The 27,600-nt window shown below is 55.3% G+C and overlaps 1 protein-coding gene across 4 annotated transcripts in view; it reads right to left on the reverse strand.

Moving 5' to 3' along the window:
- The window catches only part of NUDCD3 (NudC domain containing 3), a 57,612-nt gene extending 30,403 nt beyond the window's left edge, over positions 1–27,209 (reverse strand). For 2 of the 4 annotated variants that reach the window (XR_009403882.1, XM_059397119.1), the window contains exons 1-2: positions 26,903–27,206; positions 22,314–22,606 (exon numbers count right to left, since the gene is read on the reverse strand). Coding sequence is in view for 3 of the 4 variants with exons in the window: in XM_059397119.1 (XP_059253102.1) it covers positions 22,314–22,606; positions 26,903–27,094 (485 nt within the window). In the remaining variant the exon portion in view is untranslated. Of the gene's footprint in view, positions 1–22,313; positions 22,607–26,902 lie in introns of all 4 variants that reach the window. The other 2 variants (XM_059397121.1, XM_059397120.1) reach the window with 2 other exon arrangements.
- Between the last annotated feature and the right edge of the window lie 391 nt (positions 27,210–27,600).

Raw genomic sequence — 27,600 nt, forward strand, 5'->3', positions numbered from 1 at the left:
ACTGCGAAGTCCTCATCCCACAATCCCCCAAAACCGGGATCTCAGAGGGGCTCCTCTCAGGGTCACTTCCTCTGCAAGGCGCCAGAGGACGTTCCTGACAGGGACGGGACACCCTAGCTGCCACCCCACCTGCCTGTGCGCTTAGGGGTGGGTCTGAGCCCTGGCCCGGGACTAGGGGCCAGACAAGGGGCCTACTCTCTGCACCTCTGCTCAGTGAGAGGATCCAGGCCGGGCAACCAAGCAGGAGAATAAACGAGTAAAAGGCACTCGCCAGAGGGAAGAAGCAAAACTCTGTCTACGGATGGTACGACCTGGTGTACACACACAATCCTCAACAATCTATTAAATGTTTAACTGAAGTTAATGCGGGAGTTAAGCAAAGCTGCAGCTTACAAAACCAATGTAGTACTCAACCGTGTCTCTCTGCCGTCGCTACAAATGACCTGAGAAGATCATACCAACCATTCCGCCTGCGGCGGCATCCAGGGCACCTGTGGCTCAGCCCATGCAGCGTGCAGGCTCGCTCGTGAGGCCCTGGGTTCAAGCCCCATGCTGGGTGCACAGGTTACCGACATAAATAAAACTTACTATTAAAAAATAAATAAATAAAATAAAATACTGAGGAACAAATTTAATGGCCAAAAATAACCCCACAAAACTGAGTCTCCAAAAACAATAAAACATGGCAGAAAGAACTAAAGAAGAGCAAATAAAACAGGCATCTCAAGGTCACGGACAGGAAGACAAGCAATAGTAAGGCAGCAATGCACCCCAGATGAGTCCACGGCCAGCACAGCGTGTGTCAGGACTGCAACTGGCTTCTGGGCAGGAACAGACAAGCTGACTCCGAAACCTACGTAGAAATGCAAGGACAGAACAGCCAAAACAGGGGATCCTGGGTGGCGCAGTCAGGTACACGTCCCAACTCTTTCATTTCTGCTCAGGCCATCATCTCAGGTGCTGGGATGGAGCCCCGCAGCGGGCTCTGTGCTCCATGGGGAGTCTGCTGGAGAGTCTGCCTCTGCCTCCGCCCCTGCTACCGTGTTCATGCTCTCTTAAGACAAAAAAAAAAAAAAAAAAAAAAAAAAGCCCAAACAATCTTGAAAAAGGAAGGCCAATTAGAAGACTCACACATCCCAATTTCACAGCGTCCTGACCCCCACAGTAGTCGCGACAGCACGGCATTAGCACAGAACAGGCACAGGATTCAACAGAATAAAACTGAGGGTCCAAAAAGAAACTTGGAGGTTCATGGCCAATGGCTTCTCAACAAGGAAACCAGGTCCACTGGACAAGGAAATGACAGTCTTTCCAACAACCGATGCTGGGACAACCGGATATCCATATGGAACATGACCTCACACACACAGAAAAGAACTCAGCAGGTTACATAAAACTCTAGGAAAAAATACAAGAGTAAATCATGGTGATCTTGGGCTACCACAAGCACATGCAACCAAAAAAAACCGAGATAAATCAGACCTCATCAAAATTAAAGATTTTTGTGCATCTTGTCAATGTCAAGAAAGAAAAAAGGGAACCCACAGAATGGGAGAAAATACTGGCAAATCATTTATCTGAAAAGGGTCTCACATCCAGAATATATAAAGAACTCTTCTATTTACGGATAAAATGACAACCCAATTAAAAAGTGAGTGACAGGTCCAAACAGGCATTTCTCCAACGAAGATGTACAAATGGTCAATAAGTACATGAAAAAAATATGCGACATTTTCAGTCATTGGGTAATGCCAATCTAAACCAGGAGGATGGTTATGACCAAAAAGACAGACAGTAACAAGTGTTGACAAGGCTGTAGAGAAACCGGCACCCCACCGGGCGCTAGTGCACAGGGGCAGCTGCTCTAGAGAAGTCTCATGGTGTCTCAAAAGGCTAAACACAGAGCTAGTGTCGGATTCCGCCAGGCACTGCCAGGGCTGCGCCCGAGGAAACAGAGCCGTGTGTCCACACAGACACAAATACTTATAGCACTGTTCCTTGTACAGACAAGCCGGATGTCCGTGAAGCAGGCCTTCATCAGTCAGTTGGTGCGTCCACACAGCGGAGTAGGACTCAGCACGAGGAACGAGGTGCTGACACCTCCCACTAATACGGGCGAACTGGCAGAGGCTGTGCGGAGCCAAAGCAGCCAGACCCCTGCCCACAGCTGGCGTGACTCCAAGTACACAAAATGCCACTATTTTGTCAAAAATGGCAAAACTATAGACACACAAAGTAGACTGGAGGTTCCCTAGAGCTGGGAAGTTAGGGGAGAAATGGGGAGGGAAGCTCTTTTGGGGGTACTAACGATGCATAGAACTGACGGCAGCAACGGCTGTGCATCCTGTAACGACGATCAGAACGTCACCGCACCTGCTGAAGGGCCCTGCGGCGCGGGCTCTGGGGTCCGATTTCAGCCATCTGCGCGCATGCGAGCGTGAGAAAGGTGCGTGAGCAGGTTCCCCGTATTAACCACCGTCAGCTATGGAATTGGAGAAAGAATTTATTTTTACACATACGTATTTGTGACTCACCTGTTACAGTGGCCAAAGATTTTCTAACGTTAAAACGATCTAACAAATTGTAAATGTAGTTTTTAACTGGAAATTTCGACAAGATACTAATCATGATGAAACCTGAACAATTTTGTTTCCCAAATTTTCTCGCCCTTGCTTTTATTACTCTTATAATTAAGTAACCGCTTCCCTTCCACGAGCTGTAGCACACAGCGGGAAAGATGCCATTCCTAAACGCAACACACATAATCAATACCTGCTTGTCCACTGATCTCGGGACACACGGAATTGTGTCCAACTCTCCAGGATGACTTTCCATGCGTGAATACAGCTGGAGAGGAGTGGAAGCTGCGATAACACGACACGCCAGCTTCCCGCAGCACAGTTCATGAGAGGAAACCAGCAATAACCCTCCAGTTACACGCAGTTTCACCGTGACATCAGCTGAAGATCACAAGGGTGTAAGGCAGAAGCTACCCATGTCAAGTGATGTTCATTTTAAAGGAATCAAACATCAAAGGGCAGTCTTGGTCCCTTTCACAGACGATGGTGCATCCACACTGTGGCATGAAGGGAGACAGAACTTTCCTAAAATCCAACAGGGGAAATCACCAGAGATAAGACACATGATCAAATCCCTGGCGGGATCAACCGGAAAGAGGAAAGCAGTGCACAAGAAGGAACACGAATCTTATTTACAAACCCAAGAGAAGGGCAGTGGCCAGAATCCAGGCGCTGGAGCAATGAACAGAGGCAAATGCCGTGGGTAAATCACAGTGTGGAAACTTCGTGTCTCTTCTCACCACAGTGGCACAACCTAAGCAAAAGTAATATCATGCAGGTCTCAGTACCACCAAAACCCACTCTCTAGGACAGGCGGTCAGGACGTGGCCCCCGGCCCACAGGCTGTCGGCGGAGCACACCACCCTCAGCCACAAGCCCTTTCCGACACCCAGCAGTACACGTAATGTCACCAACACCAAAGCTAGATGACCCGAGGAAAAAAAACCAAAACACACACAAAAACAGCTTTTAGCCCTGACGCCTAGTGACCCTTGTCCTCTCCCCGAAGGACATTAGAGAATCAGCCTCCTCAAACGAGGAGAGGAGAGCAGGAGGGCCGCATGGACATAAAGGACAGAAGGACCCAGTGCTTCAACTCTGTGGGGAAAAGAAAGATCTAGAGTTTAAGTGCTGGCTGCAGAGGAAACTCCAATTTGCACTTTGCACTGCATTCACACAAGGCACAGTACACTCCCTGGGAACTGACTCCACCACCCAACGGTGGCCACCAGCCTTCCCACAAGCCCTGCATGGAGGGCTTTCAGCTTTCCTCTGCTGGAAGAACTCTGTCTCTTCAAAGCTGCTTGAACTGTGCCCTAACTCTTTCCCAGCAGCACATTCCCTAGGTGCCCCCCACCAACGCTCCTTCCAGACTCCAGCCCCCCAGGGAGGGCCCTCCTGCCTACCGGCCCCCACACGGGTCCCATGACCTGCCCAGCACACCTTCTGCAGAAGAGAAGCATGCTGGGTGTCCTGGGTGCTGGGATGCAGCTGTCCATCCGTGTTCGCACACGGCCAGCCCCTCAAACATCACTCGTGGAGCCCTCAGTGCCTATAAGAGAGACGGAGAGAAGCCTGGGAGCCAAGCCAAGACAGATGGGACACGGCAGCCCCTGGGGCCTTCGAGGAAAGTGCCCACACCTGGGATGAGCACGTGATGCCGGGGCTCCTACAGCAAATGGCACAGTGCTCTGACCTGCCGGCTGAGCAGGCGGTCTCCCAGGCAGATGCCTCAGCACGGCGAAGCACGAACACGGGCAGTGCAGGTACAAAGAGAGAGTTCTTCCATGGCCCAGAGCCAGTAGTCTTGCACAGACCTATGTGCACACACGGGGAGGAGGAGACACGAACTGTACAGTGCCCGTGTCCTAGAGGACATGTCCAGCAACTTCACCAAAGACCTGGACATATTTTGCTTGCAAACAACATATTCCAGGGGTGCCTGGGTGGCTCAGCAGATTAAGCGTCAGCCTTGCGCTCAGGTCATGATTCCAGGGTCCTGGGATCGAGCCCCGCATCGGGCTCTCTGCTCAGCGGGGAACCTGCTTCCTCCTCTCTCTCTGCCTGCCTCTCTGCCTACTTGTGATTTGTGTGTCAAACAAATAAATAAATAAAATCTTAAAAAAAAAACATATTCCATAAACTGCTGTGAAATTTCATATAAAAATGTTAACATGAAGACAGAAATGACCCTCCCAAGCGTCCTCAGTACACCCGCGGCAAGGTCACCTGCAGAGCAGCACACACGCTGCTCCCGCACCATCACCAGACAGCTGTGTCTCCAGGAAAATCCCCAGCCAAAGTTCATCCAGATACGACCTTAACACTCCATGGGTTAAAGAAACCCTGAAGCAGGTCACCCCACCCTTGCAAAAAAGAAAGTTCCAGCTGAGGGGCTGCTCTCAGAGGCAGGGGTGCTGCCCAGCATGGGAGGCTTGGTGGGGGCTGGTGGTTCCAGGCCCCACACCCTCCACACACCCCACCAGGCGCCAGCAGGTGGAAGCCTGGAGCCCAGCTCTAGTGTAGACAGAAACTCCATTTTTCACCTGGTCTCCTTACAACGTACATTTCCCAAGCACACAACTCTGTAAGCGTGTTTGATTCTGAGCTCTATGGCAAGTTCCCCACCTTCCTGAAACTCGCAGCCCCTGCAGCACTGCTCAGGTGACCACGCCAGGAGCCTCTACCTCAAGGTAGTGCTGGGCAGGGCCGCAAAACACTTATAAAGAGGGAGCGAGCGCCAGTCGGGCAGGGTTTAGAGAACAGCTTATAAGGAAACCTAGTTTTCACATTTTATATAAATGGACACCAAGCTGCTCTCCGGCAGAGAGACGTCTCTCCTGGAGACATCTCTGCAGATAAACGTAAGGGTCTGAAGAGTGAAACCAGACACGAGGCAGGACACTGCCACCTGCCAGCAGGGGCGTCCGCAGGGCTCTGCCTGGCTCCGGGGGACGCGGTGGGCTCGTGAAGGCCCAGCCCCATCCTCGCGCGGCTTCACAGAGCTCCAGACTAAGATGGTCCGATGGGGGAGCATGACGCTCCCGTGAACCCGAGCAGTGCGCTGATCCACATGCATGCGGGTCTGCCCGCTGCCCCAGCCACAACAGAGGGGCACACGAGCTGGGCCTGTCCTGAGAGGTCCCACAGCTTGCTGACGCCAACAACTCGACTCTCTTCCTGAACCCAGCCCCTGCGTTTTGTAACAAATGCCAGGGGGACCAGGGGGACCGTGGCTCACGCACACAGATGCAGCAGATGGACTAAGGCGCGAACATGGCGAGGACGCCACAGATCGCACCCATGGAATTACAAAGTGTACAAACGAGGAAACGGCGAAATCCTTCATAACCTCATTGTAGGGAGGGCTTTCTAACTCAAAATCCCAATGCAAAAAATAAAAATATAAACGTGAAATATAATATAAATAAAAATAAAAGACTAATGTATTTTATAACAAACATTTTAAATATTAAACACCTTTGCTTGGAAAAAAAATTATAAGCAACGTCAAAAACAAAAAAAGACAAATAAATTGGAAAAAGTATATTACAAATAAAGACCTAATTTTCCCAGTATACATAGGGAGCTCTGAAAAACCGAAGGACAAAACAATAAGGTCTCACAGTCTCACAGAAAACGGGCAGAAGACACAGAGAGCGTTCTCAGAAAACGATATGGTGTGGAACTACAATGTCACACGTCATCCAGGTAAGCACTAAGCTGTCAGCGCGCCCCTCTTCCGGGCAAGCTTGACTCCAGAGTGTAGCGCGTCCCCAGCCCAGCTGTAGGGACAGGCTGTCACATGTTGTGCAGAGCCGTCCACACAGGCTGGGGTGCCCTACCTAACAACAGGGAAGGGGGGAAATGGGGGGGGTCCTGGAGAAGCTTCCAGTTCTTTCCCATCTGAGAAGAGCTCGTTCTGGGTGGCGACTTAGGGCAATGTGCAGTTCGCAGAACACGCCAGGCTGTACCTGAAGCTACACCCACAGCAGACGTGGGCGGCATGTCATCTTGGCTGCAGGGGCCCATCTTCCAGCACCCCCTTCCCGCACAGCTCTGAGTCAGAAGACACCCGAGGACAACGTGAAACGCTCAACAGGGCCACAGCCTCGGCCAGCAGGCACACAACAGACACGGGCTGGAGCCCAGCACTCACAGGCCGCGCGGGGCCTGAAGAGAAGGCAGAACGACCCTCACACACAAGGCAGGGCTGTGGGGCTCACACGTGTATTCTCATGTGTGCACACATACGCACGGGGCAGCCTGTTTGCACGCTCAGGCGAACGAGCAGGCACGGGGTGGGGGGGCGAAGACTCAAAGCCCAGCTCTGTGCACATACCCCCTCTGTACACACGGGCGTGCACGCACGCACGCACGCACACCCGAATGGGCAGCACACAGTCCAGAGCACAGCTGGGAGGCAGACACCAGGGCTCCGCTCCCACAGTGCGGCAGCCGGCTTGGAGCCCAGGCCGCACCCCAGGGCTGGAGTGCACAGCCATGGAAAGGTGACAGACTTCGCTGGGCGATGGGACCCTGGAATGCACAGCCGCGGCTCAGCAGAGCCCGAGGAAAGCCAGCTTCCTGGAGAGGCTGAGGCCACGGGATGCCAAGCAGGTGTGCTCACGTCCCCAAGACACACCGGGGACAGATACAGACTCCAACACCACAGCCGCTGTCTGCGCACGGGCCGGTCGCGCTCGCTGAAAGGGAACAGCGCCGCTCCAAAGCTGAACTCGGGGAGTCATTTCTGGTGGCTCTGCAGCTCCTCACAAGGGTCTTGCCACTGCTCCAAAGCATAAGGAGACACTGCAAGAAAACACACTCTCCAAATGAAATGGGGACAATCTGGGTCTTTACGACCTTTCAGGCTCCTCCGGAAAACCGTCCCGCAGGACGACAGCAGGCTAACTGGCAAAAGCGAGGCCACACGATCTAGTTCCCGTGGGAAATAGGGCTCACCTCACGCAGGGCTGGACCGCAGCTGCTGGGCAGCGGCCCCTTGGAGGGGAGGGTCCTGGCCACCTGCACCGCGGGCCTGCCCAGACATGTGCGCCAGCCCTCACCGCCCTGCCTGCACGCCCACCGGCGTTGGGAAGGACTCACAGCCGCCCTCAGCCCTCAGGCTGCTCCCCCTGCTCCGCGCCCATTTGCTGGGAACAGGCGGGCCCACCCCTGCCAGCAGGGCACGCATCCGCCACGGTAGCTGACTCACACTATCTATGCGGGAAGGTGGGCTCTAGGTGTCTGCAGGACAAGAGGGGCCCAGACTCAGTGGGGGCCCAGCAGGGCAGGACTTGGTGACCACAGGACACACAACTGTCATTCCCTCAGTGTCAGGACACATACTTGTTTATTTTAGCAAGAACTCATGAAAGCATGGGGGGAAGGCAAAGGGAAAGAGAGTCTCAAGCCTGATGAGCAAGGTGCCTGACGTGGGGCTCGATCCCACAGCCCTGAGATCATGACCTAGGCCAAAAACCAAGAGCCGGACTAAGCCACGGGGTGGCCCTCGGGGGACACTCCTACTCCTTTCATCTTGGTTGAACCTGTACTTCCTAGTTTTCCTCAATGAACAAGTGCCCCTTTTGCAGACCTCACGGTCAAGTGCTTCATCCACGCTGAGCTCTGATTCCAGAACAAAGCCAGCAGAGCAGACACCAAGCCGTGGGCAGAACTGAGCAAGGCACCCCAGGCAGCTGGCCCAGAGAATCCACAGCACTGGCGAGGCCGGTGTGGATGCGTGGGCACGGAACCACCGTGCAAAACCAACCGTGGGCGGCAGGGGGTGCGGGCAGCATGTGGGGGAGGTCCTGAGTGCGGACCGGTGTGCCACAACCGTGCCCGCTCACTTGGCTGGGAGCCCGAGGCAGCCAGGATCCTCCTGCCTGCACAATTCTCCCAAAAGGGCTCCCCGTGGAGACACGGAGGCAGGGGTCCCGGTCAAGGAAACAGAAGATCCACCGCACCCTCTTTTCCACTGCCACGATCTCTTCAAATATCTGCAGGCGGCAGTCCAAAATGCCAGGAAAAAAACATTTGGGGGGAAGGAAGCTCCAAGGCAGGAGGGCTACCATGGAAACCGATCTAAATACAGGCGAAACCCAAGGCGCCCAAGCAGACACGGCACGGGGACGAGAGCTGGCGCAGAGAGGCAGTGCGGCGGTGACCGCTGGACCCGCGGGGGGCAGCTGCTGGACATAGCAGGATAGGCCGCCAGACCCACTGAGCACATCGTCCAGGGGCCCCCTCAGCGTCCCCATCATCAAGCAGATGCAGCCTCAACCTGAAATGCGTGGCAAGCTACAGCTAGCTCTCCCCAGCTGCAAAGGGGCGTGTGTGGGCCCTTGTGGGGGGCTGCGCCCCCGCCTTCCTGTGAGGTGGGGTCTGCTGCTTCCGCTCTGAGGATTCTGGGGCTTATTTTCCTGGGGGTACAGCAGGGTTCTCTCTCTTCTCTTACGCGGGACCCAAGAGAGGGGGCAGGATAGGCAGGCAGCCCCGGAGCAAGTCAGGGAGTCAGTCGCCCCCATGCCCACCCCGTACACCCCGCCCCCAGGGGGCGCAGCTGGGGCGCAGGCAGCAGGTCATGGCGTCAGCAGCACCGCCTTCCGCAGCAAGAGGAAACAAGGACCTGGAAGAGTGTTCTCCTGGGCGGACACGAACATCTGAAATGACATCCCTCCTACTGTACTCCGCTTCCCCAGGGACTCCTGGAACGCGCTCGAGTGTTTTTAGGTCACAGCTCGTCCTACCACCCACTTACTGTGGAGCTCAAGCAGCAGCGGAACAGAAGGCTCTCGGAGGCCTGCCTGCACTGGGATGCCGTGCACGGGGAAGGATAGCCCCGGGGGATGGGGGGAGAGGCTGGAACCCACTGCGCCCATCCCCCCCAGAGAGAAGATGCTGTCTGAGAGCACGGGGACCCCTCCTGTGGACCCCTGAAGGGCGCAGGCCGCCTTCCTGCCAACGGCCCCCTGCCACCCCCCAGGCTGGGCCTGCAGTAAGCCACAGCTGCCCCACAGAGGGGAGAAGCTCCTTCCAACCCCACAAGGCGACAGTGCGGCCGCAGGAAGCAGCACGGCTCTCATCCTTGGTGATGGAGGAGCGCCCAGCCCTCCATCCCCACAGCCTCCAGTCAGAGGCCCATGCAGGCTGGCAACCCTGCCCACCAGCCGCCCAGGTCCCGAGACAAAGGACCCACACACTCACGCCCCAGGCCCCACCAAGTAGAAGCAGAGGCCCCACGCTCAGCTCCAGACGACACACTCCCCGCACCGCCGCGCACAGCCCTGCCAGGCCTGGAAGCCTGGAGCCTCCCTTGTTCCCAGGCAGGCAACAGCGGCCCCAAGGCCAGAGGCTGAGTGACTCATAGCTGGCACGTGAATGCAGAGGGCATTCTCCCATCTGTACTCTACCTACTCCCATCTGTACCCCACGTTTCAAAGGCTCTACTCCCATCTGTACCCCACATTTCAAAGAAGGGAAGTGAGAGCTGCAGTCAGGAGGGGAAAAGCTGAGCAGGAGGGTACAGAGGGTAACGAGAAACACACCAGGAAAGACATCAAACACCAGGCCTGGAGCCCAGCCCCAAACCCTGGTTCTCCGGTCCAAGGCCCAGGCTGCCGATGGGCCTACGGGAGGACCCGCACATCACGTGGTGCAGGGACACAGAGCCAGGCTGAGAGACAATGTCCACACCTGAAAAGGACGCATCCCCTGGAAGGGACACCGCGAGCAGCAAAACCAGGGAGGGGACATCATCAGTGCGCACAATGCACACACATAATCGCACCCATGACTGAGCGAGGGAGGAGAGAGAGCAGCCTCTCCTCCTAGGATGACAGCAGAAGCAAGGACAGGAGCAGAGTCACAACCTAGCGGCCACCTCAGCGATCACAGCGTCAGGCGACAATGGTTGACAGCTGTTTGTGGGGGAAACTACCTGGGGAAACAAGACGCACACTGCGTCACAACACACCTCTGACAACACACCTCAGGAGTGACACAGGGGGCAGAGGAACGCCTCAGCAGAGAAGCACGGTGGCCACTGCCACCACCTCAGCTGGTCGCAGGGAGCAAGACAAAGCCACACTGAGGGACACCCTGCCAGGAGAAAGAGACGCCAGCCCTCCCGAAAAGTGTCCAAGTCCTGAGAGACAAGATGGAGGAACTGGGCACCAAACGCAGTGATGACCACGGGCCACCTCCTGGGCTGGGATAAGAGACACTACTGGAAAAATGGCAACATGGAACAAAGTTCAGGGGAGCTCTCAGCCGCCCACGGTTACGGAAGACACTGACGCCAGTACGACCTTGGCAACGTTTTTCTTCGCAGACCTGAGTTAGGTGCAAACGCGAAGTTTTTAAGAGCGTGCGGACAGGCAGAAGCTGAGAGGCGCGGACGGAGCATGCGCTGGCCCTGCTCGGCAGTCAAACCCGGCTCCAGGGCTGGCTCCTCTGCTGGCAGAGGACCGGACACGCCCGATGCACACGGTCACGTGACCCCCAGGGGCCTCACGGAAGCTTCCAGACGAGGCTGCCCGTACACCCGGGCCCTGCTTGAGGCCCTGACCCTCCAACGGGCAGGTGCCCAAACTCCGCCTATCGTACTACACCGAGGGTGTCCCAGGTTCCACTTCCAGGCGTGAGGCGTGTAGCCTGGGGTCTGGCTCACAAGCCTGAGGCCTGTGTGGAGTAGGCCCCCAGCACACTGTCCTGGCTCCCTCCCGTGGGGGCTCATGTCGCCAGGGAGGCTGAGCACCTGACCTCTCAGGGAAAGGCCACAGCAGCCTCAGGACCCGGCTAGGGAGTCTGAAGAACACCAAGTTGCCTTAAAAGGCATGAGGGACAAGCGGAACAGATGCCAGTGTGAAGGGTGGTACTCGAAAACTCAAGAGACACAGAAAGCTACTAGGTGACGACTTTCACTAGATGCGCTCAAGCTCAAAGGGTTGTTTTTATTTTTTTTTTTTAAAGATTTATTTGACAGAGAGAGAGATCACAAATAGGCAGAGAGACAGACAGAGAGATGAGGAGAAGCAGGCTCCCTCCTGAGCAGAGAGCCCAATGGGGGACTCGATCCCAGGCCCCTGGGATCATGACCTGAGCTGAAGGTAGAGGCTTAACCCACTGAGCCACCCAGGCGCCCCTCAAAGGGTTGTTTTTTGACCTGACTTTAAACTTGAACCACTCATGCACTCATCTGGTACCGAGGGCCAACTACGTGCCAGGCACGTTCCAGGTGCTGGGATGGAGGGTCACAAGTAAACAGGGTCAACAGCATTGCCCTGATACCAAATCCAGACAAAGACTCCACTAAAAAAGAGGACCAGCCAGTACCACCGATGAGCAAGGGCAGAAAATTTCTCAATAAAACATTAGCAAACCAAATCCAGCAACACATTAGAAGCATCATTCACCATGATCAAGAGGGACTTATTCCCAGGATGCAAGGATGATTCAATGTATGCCACTCAATCAGTGTGACTCATCACATCCATGACAGAAAGGATAAAGACCGGATGATTATTTCAGCGGATGCAGAAAAAGCAACTAACAAAGTACAACATCAGTTCACAGTAAGGACCCTCAACAAAGTGGGTCTGGAGCAAACACACCTCAACAGAACAAAGGCCTTACATGAAAAACCTGCAATGCCCTACTCGATGGGGAAAAACGGAGAGCTCTCTCCCTAACATCAGGAACAAGACAGGGACGTCCACTCCCAACACTTTTATTCAACGTAGTACTGGAAATTGTAGCCACAGCGATCAGACAAGAAAAGAAAAAAAGGCATTCACACTGGTAAGGAAGAAATAAAACCTCTACTTTAGGCACACGACATGACACTAGATATTGAAAACGCTAAAGACGCCACCAAAAAGCTACTAGAAATGACAATTCAGGACAGTGGCACAACACAAAATCCACATACAGGAATCCATTACATTTCTATACACTAACAATGAAGCAGCAGAAAGAGAAATTAAGAACAATCCCATCTACAACCGCAGCAAAAATAAAATACCCATGAATAAGTTTAACCAAAAAGGTGAAAGACCTGCGCTCTGAAAACTGTACAACACTCATGAAAGAACTTGAAGAGGACCAGAAATGGGAGGACACTCCATGCTCACAGGCTGGAAGAACAAATGTTGTTAAAATCTCTACACTATCCAAAAGAGTCTACAGATTTAATGGAATCCCTATCAAAATACCAACAGCATTTTTCACAGAGCTAGAACAAACAATCCTAAAATTTGTACAGAACCAGAAAGACACTCATACACTGTCCCAGGGGCGCATACAGCACACTCAGTGCAGCACCCTTCGCGACAGCAGAAACAACCTTTCGCGACACCCGAAACAACCTAGCTACCCTCCCCGCAGGGACTCTAAGCCATGCACTACGGCACTACGCCACACAGTGGGGGAGCTGGAGGCGCTGGGAGGAGGAATCTCGGCTACAGTCAGAGGAGCCTGCAAAGCTTCTGGAAATCACAACACAGGGTCCACCCAAGGAATTTCAATCAGATCGCTGCGGGCTGGCCCAGTAATCAGCATTCTGAAGCCCCAGCAATTTCAAGGCCAACCCAGGTTCCATGGCTCATCTCCAACGTTCCCTGGGTCCTTCACTGCAGCACAGGGACCTGATCCAGGGCGCCTGCGCCAGGAGAGCGGGTAGACCCCAGCACTCTCCGGGGGTAGGAGGAAGTCCACACACAGCGTACAGACAGGGGCCAGAAGACAGGCAGATGTATATACCTACAAACACGACACACAGGAACTGTATAAAACAGAAACATTTACAAAAGAAAGCACACACAACGGTCCCCTTAGGGAGAGCGCACTTCCACTACACACTCCTACTGTATGTAACTCGCCCAACACATGCACCGTAAACGTAACTGCTGATTTCCTTCACTGTGCGACAGTCAGCGGGAAACTGCACACACCACAGTCTGATGTGCGTTCAGGCGAGCTAGATGCCCAATGTGGGGGCCTGAACTCAAGACCCCAAGATGGTGAGTCACGTGCTCCACGGCCAGACACCCGGGCTCTTTTTTTAACAAATAAAGTGTAGGGAAAGAAAAGAGAAATAAACGGCATGTGGCTGAAGCCTTATTTGTAGATTCCAACAGAACTTTATCATTAAGTAAGCTATAGAAAAACCTGGAAGCTTCAAGGGTTTCGGAGTACATACAGATGAAACAATGAGGCAGATGCTTCACGGCGCAGGAGGGGTCAGGCGCTAAGGCTGACCTGAGCACCCCACACGTGCACACACAGGGTCCTGGAGCACACATGGGCGGGTTCCCTACTGTCTCCTCTCCTTTGTATTTAAATTCTACCTAACGCATTTTCAACAAGGGGCATATATGCTCTTTCCAATGAAAAAAAAAAAGCTAGCATACAAAATTACATTCTTTAATGTTCTAGAAAAACATTTAACTAGAAACCGGTTGTTTTACTTCTGAAAAGGATCTGTCAGATTATTCCGTTAATAGTCGCCTTTTTCTTAACACAATGAAGCAAACATATCCGAGTTCAGGCCTCTGCGTGCACTGACTCTTACTTGAGTCCCCCAACCCTATCTTCTAACCGCATGATTTTAAGCAGACCTCTTCACCTGTAAAAAGCAAGCACACCGGGTCCTCCGTCTCCACACACACTTCAGACGGACGAGCTCCCCAGGTTCCCCACATGCCTCCCCGCTGACGCACACATGTGCTCCCCACAGCCCTCCACCCTGAACGTCAGGGCACCCGGTCGTTGTGCCCAGACACTTCCATTACTGAAAACAGTCAAGAGAAGTCACTGTCGTAAGATGTGCAGGCCAAACTCTTCTAAGAACGAAGCCTGTCAGCTATCAGCGCATTGCAAAATAAAGACGAAACGCAGCTTCTAGAAAGAAATAAATACTCGTAACAAAAACCAAAATCAGATCTCCTGCCTCAGGATCTAGATACATCCTGCGGAGGGCTCAGCGTCCCAGGTTCATAGAGGAGGGGCAGTTTCAGAGAGAGGGGTCAGAGGGCCAGGCAGTAGCTGCTGCCCCGGAGGTCACAGGACATGGACCCCGAGGCCACAGGCACAGCCCTGAGCAGGCACAAATGAATCCACAGGGAAGGCCGGCAGACACCCCCCTAGGCACAGCTTCTGTCCACGGCTCTCTGCATACGGGATGACAGCCAACACCCCTGTGTGAGCACAAGAGCTCAAGGCACACAGCCCTCCGCAGTGGGCGACGTGGGTTCAAAGTCAGCAACAGGGAGGCAGGAGAGACTCGGTGAAACAGAAGCCACAGCGTAACACGACTGGAAAAACTTCTGCGTGCACATGTGTGTACACCAGCACACACGCGTTCACATACAGAGAAGGTAGAAAATCCAGAAAATCTCCCAGAACACCGGAAACGGCAGAATGTTCTTATTCTTTAGACACATCTTCATGTTCCAAATAATCTATGTTGTGCGTAACTAGAAAGAAAAATGCACAGCTTGTTTTTAAGAGAAGTAACATTGCTAACAGCAGCCGGGACCTAGAGGAGTGCTCCCTGCACAGCCCTCCAGTCAATCCTCTCTCTTCAGAGGACACAGCGGGCATCAGGGGTGCCATTCAAGTATGTTCACATGTTTCTGCCAAGGGGCCCCCCCTGCCACAGGCACCTGAAAAGGCCAGGACCAACAAGCAAAGGAGCCGCTGAGCAACAAACCCAAGGACCCCAGCTCTCAGGGAGCAGACGCCCCAGCAGGGAGCTGCACCTTCTGCTCCCATGGCAGCCTCCCCAAGGCCACGTAGGGCTCAGACCCAAGGGAGAGGTACTGAGCACGCATCGGGGGCTCCCCTCACCCAGGGCAGCGCAGCTCTCGGCCCTAGCACTGAAACACGGGGGAACTAGCAGTGTAAGCAGACAGTGAGATGAGACATGGGCTCTGAGAAGGCACAGTGACGTGCAGAAGGGAGGGACAGAGGTGCTGCAAGGCTCTGCTGAGGGGTGCGCACAGATGGGCGCAGCAAGGAACAGGGCGGCACCTGGCTCTGGGGGCAGCCGAACCCAGAGGAGAAGCAGAACAAGGACAAAGCCTCTGCCGAGGGTATGAGCAGGAAGGCTGAAACCTTTCCTCCAAGCTAGGCCATCCCCTGCCCAGGCAGCACCCCAACCCAACCCCTCCAGCAGCTGCACAAGAAGGCCACGCCACTGAAGCGAGAGAGAGCACCGAGCAGCTGCCCAGCACTGCATGCTCTCCCAGGCCTCCGGGAGGCGGGTCAGCACGCCGGGGTTTCCCTGCCACCCCTTCCCACGCAGGGAACAGGCGGCCTCGGTGCTCCCCACGCACATGGCTGCACAACCTCGGCAGAACGGAGCACCCGTCCTCCATCCAGGCACAGCTCCCGGGCAGACACCATTTCCACGTCATTATTTACTCTCTGCTTATCTCTCCTTTCCCTTTCTTCTCTTTTAAAGAATTCTGTTTGTGACTTATGAAGGCAAAAGCCAGCGTTTGTGGATTCTGGCCGGTATGCCAGCACCAGCAAATGCAGGAATCAGTGTGGCAGCGGCAGCGACACCTGCGGGCCTCTAGAGGGGGCTGCAGGAACCACGGCAGGCCGGCGGCAGAGGGATGCCAGGCCAGGGAGGACCCTTGGCGCTGCCACCGCCTGCCCACCCCCGCCACAACCACCGTGCAGAACAAGACCGCAAGCACAAAACGCAAAACCGGAGCCCCACCGAGCTCTGAGAGGGGCCCAAAGCCTGTCCCCCTCTCCTTCAGTACAGTGATGCTGGGCTGCAGTTTCTAAAGCTTCCCAGCACCCCGGGAGTCAAGCCCACTGTGAACACTGGGACAGAGGGATGTGTGCTGTGGACGACTCCGTGCAGACACAGACACGTTCTCAAACACCACCCTGCGTGCACAGGAACTCTGTGAACTGGAACTCAATCTCCTCTCTAAGGAACAAAACCAAGCACTTGAAGCAGCAGGGCAGGCCCCGTTCCCGATTTTCCCTGGAAAATCCCTACTGACAATGACAGCAGAGCAGGACAAAGAATGAAATTCACAGCAATGGGAAAACTAGACCCAATTCAAGTTTCCCTCAAACATCCCCTCAGTGACCCCCAAAATACCATTCATGTGGCTTTACTATAAAAATCAGTATGTAACTGTATACAAAAGAAAGTATACCCTGCACCATCTCTGGGGCAGAAAACAGATCTGTGGCTGGCAAGGCCTGGATTGGGGACAGGGTGACTCCACAGAGACAGCCAGGACCCAGGCAGACAGAGCCTCGTCTGTCTGGAGACGAGCCGCCACGTTCTAGTAAGTGTGTCTCAGCCCGCGCCACACATGACAGACAGCGGAGGACATGTGTGCGTGCGGAGGACGCAGGAGCCCGCGCCTACGCTGTCCTCCTTCGTTCCCCAGTGCCCAGGCTCCTGTTCAAGGAGCACACATGTGACCCTACCGGCCAACAGGGGGTGGCAGGGGGGTGGCAAATAGGAGCAGCAGAAATCACCCAACCAGCCCAGACCGTGGGTAAGTGGCTGCCAGACGGGGGGCCCAGAACAGGCGTGCTTCTGCGTGCCCATGGCCAGAGCCCCCACCTTGTGTCACCCCATCAAGGGAGGCGCGGAGCGCTACAGTTACGGGACACGAGGTCTTTGGCACCGACGGGAGGCAGGAGGGGTGCCACTAAAGGGAGAACGAGGAAAAGGCTGGCTTCCACACTGCCCTTCCGACCGTCCACAACACTGCCCTCCCGCTGCAATAAGACAGGGGGAGCCACAACTTCCTGCTTTGTTCATGGGAAGCCAGTGAGTACCCCAAGGCCAAGAAGACTCCCGCACAGGGAAGGGCCAGCCCTGCGGCACCGGCTCTCCCAGAACATGCCCCACTGCCACGCTGGACCCACACCAGCACAAAACTCCAGCAACTCGCTCTCATTCTGGCCCAGGACACAACTTGTGGGTTCAAGAATAGAAAAATGGGGCACCTGGGTGGCTCAGTGGGTGAAGCCTTGGCCTTGGGCTCAGGTCATGATCTCAGGGTCCTGGGATCGAGCCCCGCGTCAGGCTCTCTGCTCGGCAGGGAGTCCACTTCCCTCTCTCTCTGCCTGCCTCTCTGCCTACTTGTGATCTGTCAAATAAATAAATAAAATCTTTAAAAAAAAAAAAAAGGCACCTAGCAGCTCAGTTAAGCATCTGTCTTTGGCTCAGGTCATAATCCCAGGGTCTTGGAATTGAGTCCCATATCGGGCTCCCTGCTCAGTGGTGAGCCTGCTTCTCTGCATCTCTGCCTGCCGCTCCCCCCTGCCTCATGCTTGCTCTCCCCACTCCCTGCAACAAATAGAAAAATCTTAAAAATAAAATAATATAATAAAATAATATAAAAATTGGGGCGCCTGGGTGGCTCAGTGGGTTAAAGCCTCTGCCTTCAGCTCAGGTCATGATCCCAGGGTCCTGGGATCGAGCCCCGCATCGGGCTCTCTGCTCTGCAGGGAGCCTGCTTCCTCCTCTCTCTCTCTCTCTCTCTGCCTCTCTGCCTACTTGTGATCTGTCAAATAAATAAATAAAATCTTTTAAAAAATAGATAAATAATAAAATAATAATAAAAAATAGATAAAATCTTAAAAATAAAATAATAAAATAATATAAAATTATTATTATATAAAAATAATAAAATAATAAAAAGTAAGATAATAAAAATAATAACAATAGAACCTGGGATCCTGGGATCAAGCCCCGCATAGGGCACTCTGCTCAGCAGGGAGCCTGCCTCCCCCTCTCTCTGCCTGCCTCTCTGCCTACTTGTGATCTCTGTCTGTCAAATAAATAAAATCTTTTAAAAAATAATAATAATAAAATAAAACAAAATGCAAAAAAAGAATTTAATAAAACAAAATGTATGTTCACTGCAGGAAAATTAGGGAACAGAGGACAATGAGACCCGAATCCACCAGTCCTGACAGCCACTACTCGTCACTGGTCTCCTGCCAGCCTGCTCCTCTGCATGTCTACAGCCTCAAACATTTTCAAATTTATTACCACTTTGAAAACCACTGTTGTCATACAACATTCCAGGACAAGAGTATCTGCGAATATCAGGGTTCACCCAGAGACAGAACCAGCAGGACCCCCGCACACACGTTCAGAAAGTTATGCCAGAGACCGACCGACTCAGGCAGCCTTGGCGGCCAGCTGGGCCGCGCCCAAATCCACAGGCAAGCCACAGCGGAGCTCTCCAGGAAGGGGGTGAAACCGCCTCCATGGCATCAATTTCTTCTGCTTCAGGGAAGCCCCGGCTCTGCTGTCAGTGCCCTTCAACTGATGGGTAAGACCCATTCAGTCACCTAGGACGATGTCCCTTACCTGAAGCCACCGGGTCACAGACGCCGAGCACCTCCAGCAAACACCCTCACAGCAACACCCAAGTCAGCGTCTCCATGATACCCAGGGATGGGGCCCAGCCAGGCTGCCACAGAAAATGGACCGTCACATCCCCACATTGGTCAGCTTTTAAAATAGTTTATAAATGTCCATAACCGTTCCCCAAATGCAAATGTGGCACTCTTCCAAAATTTTGCTGAAACGAGTAATACCAGAATAAATAAAACTAAAGTGAGTAAGTATATGCTCAGTCTTCATTCTGATACCCAAATATTTTATGCAAAGAGCCCTGGAAGAGGGCAGCTACACACAGAGAGAGCTCAGAAAACTGCAGTATCTGAGTCTTTGCCGTCAACCACCCCCACGTGCGATGTAACAGGGAGGACAGACATTCCTGGGAACTAGCCCGCATGACCCCAAAACTAACAAAGCGGTGGGAGGTGTTCCTGTTTCAAGCAGCAACAACAGAACATTCTGAAGAGCCCAAGAGGGCCATGTTCTAAAACAAGGAGAACTAGCCATAGAATCAAAGGTGCTCCGGACATACTCCCCCAAGAAGCTCAGAAACAAGTTTCTGAAAGGTCATACTGATCTGCAAATAACACCTTCAAGATCAAAACTCGACACTCTTGGGGCGCCTGGGTGGCTCAGTGGGTTAAGTCGCTGCCTTCAGCTCAGGTCATGATCTCAGGGTCCTGGGATCGAGTCCCACATCGGGCTCTCTGCTCAGCAGGGGGCCTGCTTCCCTTCCTCTCTCTGTGATCTCTTCCCTTCCTCTCTCCTACTGTGATCTATCTCTGTCAAATAAATAAATAAAATCTTTAAAAAAAAAAAAAAAACTCGACACTCTTTAAAGGAAAAAAATAAAATCCAGACATGGAGCAACATAACACCCACAACAGCAGGCATCCCATAAAAAATCACCAGATATGGGGCGCCTGAGTAGCTCAGTCGGTTAAGTGTCTGACTCTTGATTTCAGTTCAGGTTGTGATCTCAGGGTCCTGAGATCAAGCCCGAGATCAAGGGATCCACGCTCAGCACAGAGTCTGCCTGAGCTACTCTCTCTTGCTCTCCCCCTCACTTGCACATGCACTCTGGGTCTCTCAGATTAATAAAAGCTTTAAAAAACAATTACCAGATATGTAAAGGAGAAGGAAAATATGACCCAAAATCAGGAGAAAAGACCAATAAAACAAAAAATTACAGAAATGATGGAATTAGCAGATGAAGATGATAAAAAGCTATTATAAACATTTTAAACAACTTTAAGAGAAACAATAAGGGTACTAGAAATCAAAGCCGTAAAAGAGAATCAACAGGAAATGCAAAGCCGAAAAATACCTTAAAAGAAATAGGGGCGCCTGGGTGGCTCAGTGGGTTAAAGCCTCTGCCTTCAGCTCGGGTCATGATCCCAGGGTCCTGGGATCGAGCCCCACGTCGGGCTCTCTGCTTAGGGAGCCTGCTTCCTCCTCTCTCTGCCTGTCTCTCTGCCTACTTGTAATCTCTGTCTGTCAAATAAATAAATAAAATCTTTTTTAAAAAATAAATAAATAAATAAAATCAGTGACGAATTTAACTAAGGATCAGACACTAAAGAAGAAAAGACAATAAAGTTGACGACAGGGCAATAAAAGGCTCCCAAGGACGCACAAAGAGCATCTTAGAAGGGGGTTCACAACACAGAGGCAGAACAAAGTGCAGAAACCCCAGTGGCACAAACTCAGAGACCCCACCATGAAGCAGGTGGTCACCAGATTGCTGAGACTTATCATAAATATCTCACAAGCATGCGGGGACTTACAGAGGGGAACAAAAGAACACTCACTTCTTATCAGAAGACAACAGAATAGGGCATTACATTCTTTAAAGTGCTGAAAAAAAAGCAGCTTCTATCTATCAGGAACCCTACAGACAGCAAACACATGTTCAGAAATGAACCTCCAATAAAGATTTTCAGAAAACTGAAAATCTTTCAGAAAGCTGAAATGCTGCCCAGCAGCAGACCTGCACCACACTACAGGAAATGCTGCAGAAAGCTCTCTGGGGGGCGCCTGGGTGGCTCAGTGGGTTAAGCCGCTGCCTTCGGCTCATGTCATGATCTCAAGGTCCTGGGATGGAGTCCCACATTGGGCTCTCTGCTCAGCGGGGAGCCTGCTTCCCTCTCTCTCTCTCTCTCTGCCTGCCTCTCCATCTACTTGTGATTTCTCTCTGTCAAATAAATAAATAAAATCTTAAAAAAAAGAAAAAAGAAAGAAAGAAAGCTCTTTGGGCTCCAAGAAACTATCCGAGCTCTGCTCTCTGATCAAGTCCCCACCCACAACCAGGCCCCAGACCCTATTTTGCCCCTTCTCCACCCGAGCTCCATATCCAAGCCCTGCTCTTCCCCAGTGGTCTCTGAGCCACACTGTTCAGCCTGGCCTTTCCGCCTCTGCACTCCTGCCCCACATCAGCATCACAAAGTGTATCCCCCCACTCCCGTGTTGTATGACCCCACAGCTTGTCGGCTTTGCCTCACTGTCTAGGAACCACAGAGACACTAAAACAGGTCAGAGAGCACGCAGATAACCGCAGGGAAGCCAAGCCAGAGGAGGGACCACAGCAGCATCGGGAAGATGGCAGACTGTGCCAGAATGGAGCAGGCTGACAACATCGGGCTGCCTTTCAGACACCACCACAGCTCGCACACAAGCAGATCTTCGCATCCACATGGGGCAGCGAAGGACGGGGCATAGCACCGGGAGGCAGGAGCCCCGCAGGGCTGGATGCAAGGCCAGCCGGCAGCAGCCAAGCCCCAGCCGCAGGGCCTCAGGCTCACAGACCGACCCCAGGGCACACAGACTGACCGGGGGCGCACACAACGACCCCAGGCACACGGACCACCGCAACAGCCTGAGGCAGGGGCCAGCAAGCTCACCTTCGCTTTGCAGAGGTGAAAACTGAACCACTGCGTGCCAAGAAGTCCATTTACAAAGTAGCAGTCTCCAAGGACTCTGGGGCCACGGTCCCCCATCCCACCTGAAGGTCTGGGGCCCGCACCCCAGCAGTGCGCCCATGATAAGAAGGGAGCCAAGCCCCCGAGTCCCAGCCACACACGGAGGGCAGGTCACAGGGAAAGCATCCGGGCACCCGCGCTCTCGCTCACTCTGGCTCTGAACTGGCCATACGACAGGCAGTTCATTACTTTGCCGTCAAGGGAGGAAAAAAAGACCACAGCCAAGTGACCTCCAGCCCCGTGTATCCAAAGCACAGTTTGTGCCATAAATGCAGAGACAGAGTGGTACCGCAGACTCCCGAAGCCAGCAGATACCGAGCACGAGAGCAACTGTGAAGGAGAAACTCTTACTTGGGAAGGGCCGGGGGTTCCTCTGGAAGTTCGGCGGCCCCCGCCTGAGCTCCTGGTGGCTCTGCCTCCTCCGAGCCGGGGGCTACCTCCAGTCCGGCACCCCGTGGTCCCGGAAGCCCGCCTGAGTCTGCCCCGGGGCCGACCTCCACCTCCTGTCCCGGGGCCGGGACTGGCTCCTGCTCAGCAGCCGTGGCCTCGGCCTCCTCTGACTCCTTCCTCCTGGCCTTCTCCTCCAGCTCCTTCCTCCTCTTCTCATCGTCCTGCCGGGCCATGTGCTCGAAGGCTGTGAACACCTAAAACCAAACAGCAACCCAACAGTGAGTCCGCCTGCCCAGGACGAAACCACGCACGCCACAGGAAGGTCCCAAACTCTGGCTCGGAGCAGAGTGACTGAACAGGAAACTGTGACGCGTTCCCACGAGCAAAACACAGACGCTTCAACTTGACCAGGAGCCACCACAAAGCAATCTCTGACAGGCGTTCTGAGAGCAACAGAAGCGAAACCCTGTAAGCCACGGTATCCACATGCCCACGAGCCGGACACTGGGGTCTAAAGGAGGCGTCACCACGTGGCTTCCCTCTCCTTTCTGTCATAGTGCCCGGCAAGACTCGTCTGCCAGGGAAAGAACACACTGTCCTGGTACCAAGAGCTGCAAAGGTGCCAGCAATTCAAACTCGAGAAGAGAAGATGGGAATTGAGTTGAACACAAAGTGTAAGCAGCATAACCAAGCTGCCGCTGCCTTCCTACACGGCACAGGTGTGGCTCTCAGAAAACCTGGCAGTGGGGGCACCTGGGGGCTCAGCCGGCAAAGCCTCTACCTTCGGCTCAGGTCAGGATCCCGGGGTCCTAGGCTCAAGCCCTGCGTTGGGCTCCCTGCTCAGAGCCTGCTTCTCCCTCTGCTTTTACCCCTCCCCCTGCTTGTGCTCACTGTGTCTAACAAATAAATATGTAATCTTTAAAAAAGAAAGAAAAAGGGGCGCCTGGGTGGCTCAGTGGGTTAAAGTCTCTGCCTTCGGCTCAGGTCATGATCTCAGGGTCCTGGGATCGAGCCCTGCATCGGGCTCTCTGCTCATCGGGGAGCCTGCTTCCTCCTCTCTCTCTGCCTACCTCTCTGCCTACTCGTTATCTCTGTCAAATAAATAGATAAATAAATCTTTAAAAAAAAAAAAGAAAGAAAGAAAGAGAACGTGGCAATCAATTCCACAAACCTCTGCATATCCCTACGATGAGTGAGGAACACAAAAAAATCCCATCCTCTAAGAACTCGACATTGCGGTGTGAGGACCAGCCCTCCCCGGGACACAGTGACACCCATACACACCCTGGGACTCTCCACCCACAAGGAAACGGGAAACACGCGTTCTGTGTGCACTTTTCACAGGCACAGACCCTCTCACAGCAGCACCAACGGGAGGGGCCGTGAGGAGGAAGAGCACGCAGACACTCGCTCCAGTCCCGGAAATCTAAGGAAGTTCCTTGTGAGGAAGGGCTCTGTGGCAGACCCCAAAGGAAAGCTCACGCTGGCCAGCAGACCACCGGGGGGGAAGGCTGCGGCGCTGAGAAGTAGGGCCGTCTGCAGGAGCTGGAGAGGGAAGACTGGGAGAGCCTCCCTGAGGGCTGCGTGGGGGGACGGGGGCTGTCACAGTCCATTCAGCAAGGCTGCTCCCTGCTATCCACCCAGAGGAATTGAAGACGCATCCGTACAGAAAACCTGCCCCCGGGTACCGCAGCAGCACTGCTCGGAAATGCCACGGAAGCAACCGAGCTGTCTGCCAGCGGGTGAACCATCCATCCAGACCACGGCAACCTTATCGCTCAGCACCGAAAAGAAACGAGCGATCACGCCATGAAAAGACCTAAAGGAAACTGAAATCATGCCACAAAGTCAAAGAAGCCCACAGAAAAGCCTATACATGTTCTGCATGATTCCAATTCCAGGATATTCTGGAAAAGGCAAAACTACAGACACGCTGAAGATCGGCGGTTGCCGGGGCGGAGCGGGAGTGGGGAATGAGCAGGGGAGCACGGGAGATTTCTCCAGCAGCGAACAGACTCCTCGTGGTAGACACCTGTCGTTAGGTATTTGTCCAAACCCCGGAAAATGAGCACCACTAACACTGAACCCTAATGCCAACTAAGGTGCGGGTGTCTGGGGTGGAATGTGGACGGGTTCATGGACACAGCAAAGGGCCCCTCTGTGGAGATGCTGCCAGCAGGAAGGGCCGGCAAGACAGAAGGCGCTCGGGAACCCTGGACCTGCCCCTCCGCTGGGCCCTGAACGTAAAGCTGCTTTCAGAAAGTGCTGGCAGGTCGGGAGCAGCCCTGTTCCAAGCAGCCAGAATACACCTGTCTATCAAACCATCCAGTTCCCTGCACAGAGCAGGACAGCAAACAGGAAGGTCGCTAACTACTGAACTATACCACGTGCTTTCACACTCTCACAACCTTCAGGAGATGGTGGGAGGAAGGCAGCACTGGCACTTCAAAGATGAGGAAGAACTACGCCCAGAGAAGCTAAGGGACTCGCCGGCGCTCCTGCCCGCGAAGAGGCAAGCGAGCGGTCGTCCAAGTGGCGCTCCGCTTGGAAGCGGCCACGCACACAGAGGAAGACACAGGCCGCGCTAAGGTGGAACTCTTTTCTATTCCCATTTCTACTCCCTCCAGGAACCCGAGCCCCTGGCCGCACCTCTCACGCTGGTGTTGAGGACACCTTACTGTGTCCTCAGAGCCACTCATCCTCCTGACGTCCCAGCCCTTCATCCTGACTCCACATAAAAAATCGACAGCAAGGACTCTGTCCCCTCAGCCCCGGGACCTCCCAGATGCAGGGACCGACGCTCCTCGCAGAGTCCACAGCCTCTGCCGACACTGCCCCCTCCACACATGCCACTGCTCCGCCCACCCAGCCCTCGCTCTGCAACCGCAGCATGTGGGGAGGGCAGAGACGTCAGTTATCTCCTGCCAGCCCCTCTGCTGACACGGAGGAGACTCTCCTGGCAGGTTCAGCGAGGCCCAGGAGGAGCCGGCCTTCCTGATGCTCAGGCAACAGGCCTGACCGGCTTCTGAGACTGGACCCAGGACGAGCGCAGGGCCCCTGGCAGAGAACAGCAGCTCAGGACCCGCCCTCAGCAGCCCGACAAAAGACCCCGGGAACACCTGCTTTCTCAAAGGTCCTCCAGCACCGCAGACTGCTGAGAGCCAACTGCAGAAATGCTGGGAAGCGGCCCCTGGGTTTCTCTGAAACCTTCCGCTCTGCCCACTCCCTTCACCCCCAACCGCACGTGCAGCCCCCCGCCTCTCCCGTCCCTCCACTGGGGTCGTCCTGCAAGGTGCTGCCCTCCACTGTCAGCTCTTCCTCCCCTCAGCGCTCTGGCTCCTCATCTCTGCAACACCCTGTCCCGTGCTTCCAACAGCGCCAGACTCGTCTGCAATTCGGGCTTGCCTAAAACTAAGCTTCTCGCCCTCAACGCAGGGCCAGTTCAGGGACGGCACTATCCTTACTCCCGTGACCCAGGTTTGAAACCACTGGCAGTCTCCCCCCCCCCCCCCCCCGTCTGCGGCGCCCCCACGGGTCTATCCTACACCGCGACCGCAACACCCGTCAAACAAGGGCAAAGACCAACCTTCCGGCTCCCTGGGATTAAACAGAGGAACAGCTAAGACGGCAAGGGCTGCCCCCCAGGTACTCAGCAAATCCCCTTCCTGCAAGCCCCGGAGGCTCTCCCACTCTGCAGCGGAAAGAGCCGGAAGGCGACCGCAGAGCCCGGGGGCCAGCTCCAGGAGTGCGGTGAGATCACCTACGCCCGCTGAACAGACCGCTGGGCGGCCACCCTCGCCTGACCGCGGCTCTTCCACCCGCACCTCCCTCATGGCCTTTGAGAAGCCATCCCGCAGCCTTCCCGCCACTCGGCTGGCGCTGGCCCCAGGACGGAGGGGCCTTTCTGCCTTTCTGGCGGGCGCCGCGACACCCAGCTTCTGCTTCTCCACACGGGCACCGCGGAGCAGGACAGCCGGCCGCGCGGCTTGCGGGACTCCGATATGGGAGGCGCGGCAGCAGCTCCTCCCTCTCCGGGCCCGCCGGCACCTGCACCCCGCCTGCCCCGCAAGACAGTCCTCTGACTTCCGAACCGCCGCCTGCCCCGTGCCTGGCAAGGGCTCTGGCCCCGCGCCGCGCCGCCCCGCACGGCTCTGTCAGCGCCCGGACCGCGGCGAGCGCGTCCCAGTCAGAGCCCGGCCCCACCCGGCTAGGTGCTCCGCGGACGACGCACGCTCGGTCGGTAACACCTGCTCCGGCGCCAGCCCCGCCCCGGCCCCCGCGCCCAGCGCGGAGGAGACCCGGGCCCGCGCCGCAGCCGGACGAGACCCGGGCCCGCGCCGCAGCCGGACGCCCGGCCTCCCAGCCCAGCGACGGCTTCCGCCCACACCCGACCCGCGAGCGCCGGCTGCTCGGCTCCCGCGCCCAGCGGCGTCCCGGCAAACTCGCGGGCGCTGCCGCTGGGGGCGGGGCCGGGGAAGCACCCGAGGGGAACCGAGGCCGGGAGCGGGGGCCTCCCCCCGCCAGGCCGCCCGCCGCCCGCCGCGCGCTACCTGCAGCACCAGGGCCTGCGCCGCGCCGGGCGGGAAGCCCATGCGGTCGGACGGGTGGCGCAGCAACCGGTAGAAGTCGGTCTTGCGGTAGAGGAAGCCGAAGAGCACGCGCAGGAAGTCCTGGACATTGCCCACGTGCTGCAGGATGCCCAGCAGGGCCTGGTCGTACAGCTCGGCCGCCCCGGGCTCCATGGCGTCGCCGGCCGCGGAGACGCTGCTCACTGCGGGCGCGGCCCGGACGCCGGCCCACAGCCACTTCCGGCACGCTGCGGTAACGGCTCCGCCGCCGGCGCCACTTCCGGTCCGCGCCCGCCCGGCCCCCGCTGGTCGGGCCGGGCCGCGGCGCACCGGGCGTCCCCGCCGCGAGCCCCGCCCTCGCAGCCCGGCCGGCCTTCCGGGGCAGCCTCGCGGAGAACCACACGCGAGCCCCGAAGTGGCTCCTAGGCGCGAGAAGGCCCGGGACGGCGGGACCGAGAGCGCCTAGCGGCCATGCTGAAAACGGGCGGAAGGGGTGTGGCTCGGGCCGCGTCACGTGAGCCCGGTGTTGTCACGTGGTGGGCGGGGCACCGCAACTGTTTCGGGAGAGAGCTGGTCCCGGGTTGCCCGAGTCCCCGCCGGGGGCGCGTGGCGTTAGCGGCCTCGGGAGTGAGCGCGCGGAGACTAGCGTGCGCGAGTGCGCCGTGGAGGGAGCTCGGAGC

Source organism: Mustela nigripes, chromosome 4 (assembly GCF_022355385.1).
Source record: "Mustela nigripes isolate SB6536 chromosome 4, MUSNIG.SB6536, whole genome shotgun sequence".
NCBI classification, from domain to species: Eukaryota; Metazoa; Chordata; class Mammalia; order Carnivora; family Mustelidae; genus Mustela; species Mustela nigripes.